Source organism: Meriones unguiculatus, chromosome 2, assembly GCF_030254825.1.
Source record: "Meriones unguiculatus strain TT.TT164.6M chromosome 2, Bangor_MerUng_6.1, whole genome shotgun sequence".
Classification (NCBI taxonomy): Eukaryota; Metazoa; Chordata; class Mammalia; order Rodentia; family Muridae; genus Meriones; species Meriones unguiculatus.
In genome coordinates this window covers 12,003,707-12,009,706 of record NC_083350.1, presented here as the reverse complement: position 1 = coordinate 12,009,706, position 6,000 = coordinate 12,003,707, and the positions used below count along the sequence as shown (strand labels likewise).

The 6,000-nt window shown below is 43.5% G+C and overlaps 1 protein-coding gene across 3 annotated transcripts in view; it reads left to right on the top strand.

Annotated features, from left to right (window-relative positions):
• The first annotated feature begins 4,466 nt into the window (after nt 1-4,466).
• Epg5 (ectopic P-granules 5 autophagy tethering factor) overlaps nt 4,467-6,000 on the top strand; it is a 95,474-nt gene continuing 93,940 nt past the window's right edge. For all 3 annotated transcript variants that reach the window (XM_060377011.1, XM_060377010.1, XM_021645488.2), the window contains exon 1: nt 4,467-4,617. In XM_060377011.1, coding sequence (XP_060232994.1) covers nt 4,558-4,617 — 60 coding nt within the window. In that variant the 5' untranslated portion in view covers nt 4,467-4,557. The remainder of the gene's footprint in view (nt 4,618-6,000) is intronic.

The following is a 6,000-nucleotide window of genomic DNA, read 5'->3' as shown; positions in this document are numbered from 1 at the left end:
ACAACAGCAACAAAGGTGAACTCTGAAGTACTATCAGTTGGATCACTTAAACAAAAGACATTCACTGTCACAATTCTGGGGCCTGCCATGAGCAATCAAGGTGTAGGCTGGTTCAGTCTGATTGATCACTATCATGGAAGGGTATGTTTCTCCTTGACTTATAGATGGGCACATTTTGTCTGTTCTCTTCCACGTGTTTTTCTTCTATGCCTGTCTTTCTTTCTTTCTTTCTTTCTTTCTTTCTTTCTTTCTTTCTTTCTTTCTTTCTTTCTTTCTTTCTTTCTTTCTTTTTTCTTTTTCTCTCTCTCTCTCTTTCTATCTCTCTCTCTCTTTCTTTTATTTTTCTTCTTTTCTTCTTCTTCCTCCTTCTCCTCCTCTTCTTCTTCTGGACAACAGTTCATCCTTAGGATCTCATTTTTCTCTGGACCACATCTGTAAAGATCCCATCTCCAAACAAAGTCTCACTTTGAGGTCCTAGGGGTTTGGATTTCAACATAAGCGTTTGGGGAGGAGACACAATTTAGCTCACAGACATATTTATATGTCACCTCCTAATGCCATCAGTCAAGGGTTGGTCTTGATTTGCCTTATTTTCCTGACGTACCCAGCCTGCCCTACCTGTGGCTGAAGTGGGCTATGAGGTAGAGTTGTTGGGCTGGGTACTGCATACTCAGAAAAGTAATGCTAGCTAAGTGTGGTGGTCCATGTCTGTAATCCCAGCATTTGGGAGCTTGAGGCAGGAAGATTAGTAGTTCAAGGTCAGACTGGGCTTCATGAAATCCTGCCTACAGAGACAGAGAGAGAGACAGAGAGACAGAGAGAGAGACAGAGAGAGAGAGACAGAGAGAAGTGTGGAGCAGGGATAGAGAGAATAGGCATGTAGCTCAGTTGTTAAGAGTCCTTGCCCAGTATGCATAAAGCCCTGGCTTTGATCTCACCATCGGTGTGGTGATATACACCTATCTCAGCATTTGGGATGTGGATCCAGGAGGGTCAGAAGTTCATGGTCTTTCTTTGCAAGTCTGAGGCCAGCCTGGGGTATATATATATATATATATATATATATATATATATAGAGAGAGAGAGAGAGAGAGAGAGAGACAGAGAGAGAGAGAGAGAGAAAGAGAGAGAAAGAGAGAGATGGGGAGAGGTACTTGCTGTGTCTGCCCCACCTTTGATGCTTTGAGGATGTAAATAACTTTCTTTTTTCCTCTCTCTTTTTCTTTCTTTCCTTTTTTAAAGTGGAGAAGATTGTGAAAGGGAGAATAATAAAAAGGACACTTTTATATGTTTTTCTTACTGTGGAAAGAAGTCTGTTAATGGAGGAAGTCACACCTGTGTCCGATAAAATGAATATGTGAGCCGGACACTTTTAATTTACATGCTAATTGACTCATGACACTGAAAACATTTTAGCTTAAATTAGTCTGATTCCACATCAGTTTCACAACATATATTTAGTAATCAGGATGATAAAATAAGGTCTCCCACAGGGAGCTGTACTGGAAGAAATTGACTACAAGACTAACTTCTCCGAAATCCTCCGTTGAAATTGTCACTACTGGGGAATGACACCAGAGATCCTGGCTGGGAACTTGGTAGAGGCGCTTAGGAAAGTTTCAGCCAGGCCTCCATCAGGAGCGCAGTAGCCTTCCTTTGAACCCTTTCCGATAGGCATCGGCTGACTTCCACATCATGCTCATATTAAAGTTTGCAATGTCATAAAGTAAGATTTATAGCCTTTTTATGAAAGACTGACTCCTGTTTTCAACTGGTTGAAAAATTTCTCTTGAGGTTGAAAGTGTTTTACTGTCTCAAAAGTTGAAATGAAAAGTAATTCAGCCTATTTAGAGGGAAATTTGAAAAATATTTCTAAAAATTAAGAACAAGACTGTCTGATTGATGAACAATTTTGCATCTATGATCTATCTTATAAAAATAGACCTACAGACTGGGTATCATGACACATGCTTGTATTTCTAGGACTTGGGTGGCAGAGGCAGTGGGATCTCTGTGAGTTCAAGGCCAACATGATCTACATTCATAATGAAACCCTGTCTCAAAGCAAAACAAACAAACAAAAACAAACAAATAGAACACACACATATATCTCCCCCCAATATACACAAGAAAGTAGGAGGACTATTTGGTAAGTGGAGAGGGCTCACTGGGGTTAGTTCTGCTTTGCTGGACAAGTCGTAGGTGGCACTCAGAGAATCTTAAAGACCAAAAGGAATAGAGGAAGGCAGTGAGGGTGTTGCAGACTGGGAGATGACCAAGAAAACGCAATGGATAGTAGCTAGGAATGGTGACATCTCTGTGCAGTTGCAGGTACTCAGGAAGCTGAGGCAGGAGGATGACTTGAGCTTAGGGAAATGATAAAAACTTTTGGATAAATATATCTGCCTTACTCAAAGTGTCATGTGGTAATTCACAAACATACCATCCTGTTTTCACTAATGAAATAAGGAAAACAGAATATATATATTTTTTCATAGGTTTCAGGAAGATACTGTGCCATTTTATATTTTAGATCTGAGTATCTGCATCTTGGTATTTGTGAAGATGGAGTATCAGAGGTGTATGGGTCCTGGAATTAATTCTCCAAGGATTAGTATATACAAGTGCCAGGACTACCATATCCATCCACTTTCTAGAGAACTTGATAACTTTTATCATTGTTGAGGATTTGTAGCTTTATGGCACAGAACTTGCCTAGCTGGAGTCCTGGGTTTTGTCCTTATTACTGTGAAACAAAATAGCTGTTTCCTCCAAAACTCCCACTCCAACCTGCCAAACTATTTAATATAATTCAACAACAAGACATCACAAGGGGCCAAATTAGCTCAGATAGAGAGTGTTTGCTTGATATACACGAAGCCCTGAGTTCAATTCACAAAGCCCTGAGTTCAATTCCCAACACCACATAAGACACTAAGTAAAGATTTACCTATAGGAAAAAAAAACAAAAACAAAAACAAAACAAAACAAAACAAAAAAGAAAAGACATTGGGAAAAGTGGTGCTTTCCTGTATCTCTAGCACTTGGGAGGCAGAGACAGGCAGATCTCTTAGTTCAAGTCTAGTTTGGTCTACAGAGTGAGTTCCAGGACAGCAGGGCTACACAGAGAAACCCTGTCTTGAGAGTTCAGAAAAGGAAGAGAAAAAAGGCACCACACAATTTGATTTCTGAAGTCCTTTTCTTTCCTTTTTACCTTTACTTTTTTTTTTTTTTGAGACAGGGTTTCTTTGTGTTGCCTTGCCTGTCCTGGACTCACTTTATAGATCAGGCTGGCCTGGAACTCCCAGAAATTCACCTGGCTCTGCCGCCATGAATTCTGGGATTATAGGCATGTGGCACGGCGCTTGGCTCTCAATTTTTATTTTATTTTATTTTTTTGGACAGGGTTTCTCTGTGTAGCCCTGATTGTCCTGTTACTAGACGAGGTTGGCCTTGAACTCAGAGATCTGCCTGCCTCTGCTGGGAGTAAAGGCATGTCGCCATCCCTGGTCCTTTCTGTTTTTCATGCCATAATCCTGGATTTTTCACCTTAGCGTACATCTGCAGAGTGGGTGGTTAGTCTTTTCCATGCGTTGTCTTATTCCCCGATGAAACAACTCATATCCATGCATTCCATTCATCAGATATTATCTACTGTTGCTTTGGCGGTCCTTGGAATGCTTCAGAGAAGGAATTAACTGAGCCCCAGGAGCTGACCTTCCAGGAAGGTAGACAGACTAATAAAGAGGAAAGCAAAGCATATACTTTAAGAGGTACTGCATGCTCAAGAAAAAGAAATCAAAGCTGTGAAAAGGAGACGAAGCCAACTTCACTTTTCCTTTGATTAAAATCTGGAATTGTCAATTGAAATAAAGTGTGCAGAATGTACACTAATTTTTCCCCCTTACATCTTTCAACCTTTTTGTCTGTCTTCTTCTGAGTATATGTACCTGTACTAGCCTGAAAATCTGTAGAGTAACAATAATATCGAGATGCATGCTGTTATCAAGGGGCTTTCACAAATTAACCCATTTAATCCTCATGACACTCGAAATGGCAGTATCCTCGTCCCGTCTACAAAACAGACTAGGGTGCACTTTGCATGCATATCAGGTTTCTTTCCGGAAACGTAATGTGGATTTAGGCTGACTGGAATTGGTTATCTAGGGATCAAATGCCAAGGCTTCTTCTGGCACTTCACGGTCAGACTTGAGCGCCTCTTTGCGGAGCTGCGGAGGCAGAGGGCAGCTCTGAGCGCCACCCAGCGGCCAGAGGCGCAGGCGCACGCGCAGGCCGCGGTTCCCAGGGCGTGGCCGGAGGCGGGGCGCGGGCTGGGCTAGGGCCGGGCCTCCGCGGGAATGGGCGGGACCTTCTCCGCGCAAGTAGTCCCCGGCTAGTTTGTTCCAAGCCGCAGTCCGTACCGGCTCCAGTTGCCGCCTCCCATGCCCGAGTGGCGGAGGACCGATCACGTGACAGCCAGGAGGCCGGAACTGGGCGGCTTGCGTGAATTGCAGGAGTTTGACAGAAACAGACGGCGACGTCGCGGAGGTAGAGTGTATGGCCGAGGCGGTGAAGCCCCGCCGGGCCAAGGCCAAGGCCAGCCGGACCAAAGGCAAGGTGAGGAAGCCCACGCGGGCCCTCTGCTCCCCGCGCGTCCCGTGGGGTCCCGTGGGGTCGGGCGGCTGCCAGGCCACTTAGCTGTCTCCCTGTCCTGACCTCACTGGGCTTTTTCTCTTATGCTCATTTTCTTGGCTTCCCACACCAAAGCCTGGCTTCGTGCGCCGGAGCAGCTTTTTTTCTTCTTAGCTCCATCTTTGACTTCCTATCTTACCGTCTGTAACATGGGAGCATTCCCAGCCTCTGGAAATGCACGGAGAAGGGAAGTCCTTCGCTCGGGAGGTATGGTTTGTGGATAGCAGCGATGTGTCAGTTCTCTTCGTTTTCAAAATTCAGGGCGACAGTGTTTTTCCTGTGAACCTGGTTGTTTATAGTGTGGCGTGAATTTTCAGAAATCAACGCAGGGCAGAACCCTCAGAGTAGGGATGGGTTTGAATTTTCTGGAGTGTTGCATGTCTTTAGTGTGGTTTTAAGTTGGCTTGTTTTTAGGCGCATTTTAGATTTTTCACTTTGCTCCTATATATTTGCTGCAGCGAACAAATTAAATTCTACTCAAGGTGGTGGTCAGACCTAACTATATCTATAACTAGTTTTTCGAGGCAGGGTTTCTTGGTAGCCCTGGCTGTTGTAGAACAGGTAGGCCTGGAACTCACAGAGATCAGCCTGCCTCTGCTAGGATTAAAGGCCTGCTCCATCACTCCTGGCCTATTTCTATAACTCTTATCTGTATGTTTAAATAAGGTTTTAACTCTGTAGCCCTGCCTGGCCTGCTCACCATGTACACTAGGTTGGTCTTGAGCTCCTAGAGATCTGGTGTGCCACCACAGCTGGCTACCAGTTCTAGATAACTTTTCCTTATCAAAACCTGAATTTGCACGAACTAAAAAGAAAATGAAAGTGGTATTACTGGTGTAGGAAATCTCCTTCCCTAGAATTGGTGATGTTCCTGAGCCCAAAGTATAACTTTGAAGTGTGTGTAGGAACAAGTTTTAACAGTGAATTATAGGAACTTCATTTAATAGAGTGTAAATGAAGTGTGTGGGTTCCTTTCTCTAAGGTGGTATGGAATTAGGCACATTAGAGTCAGAATTTTCTTTTTCTTTCTTCCTTTTTTATAGAGACAAGGCCTTGACCTCACTGTGTAGTCCAGGCTGACTTGAACCTGCTTTCTCATTCTAGAAATATTACTTTCAACACACCTTTATCATTTACGTTGGGTACTATAATCATTTAAAAAACAGAGAAACCCGTTCTGTGTTTCTTTCTGCTTTAGAATCTGCATATGCTGTTTCCTCTGCCTTATACCCTCCTAGTCCCTCTCTTGCTAACTACTGCCGCTTTTGGTGTGTCAGTTTAAACTGTGCTTACTCAAACCTTTCTCTT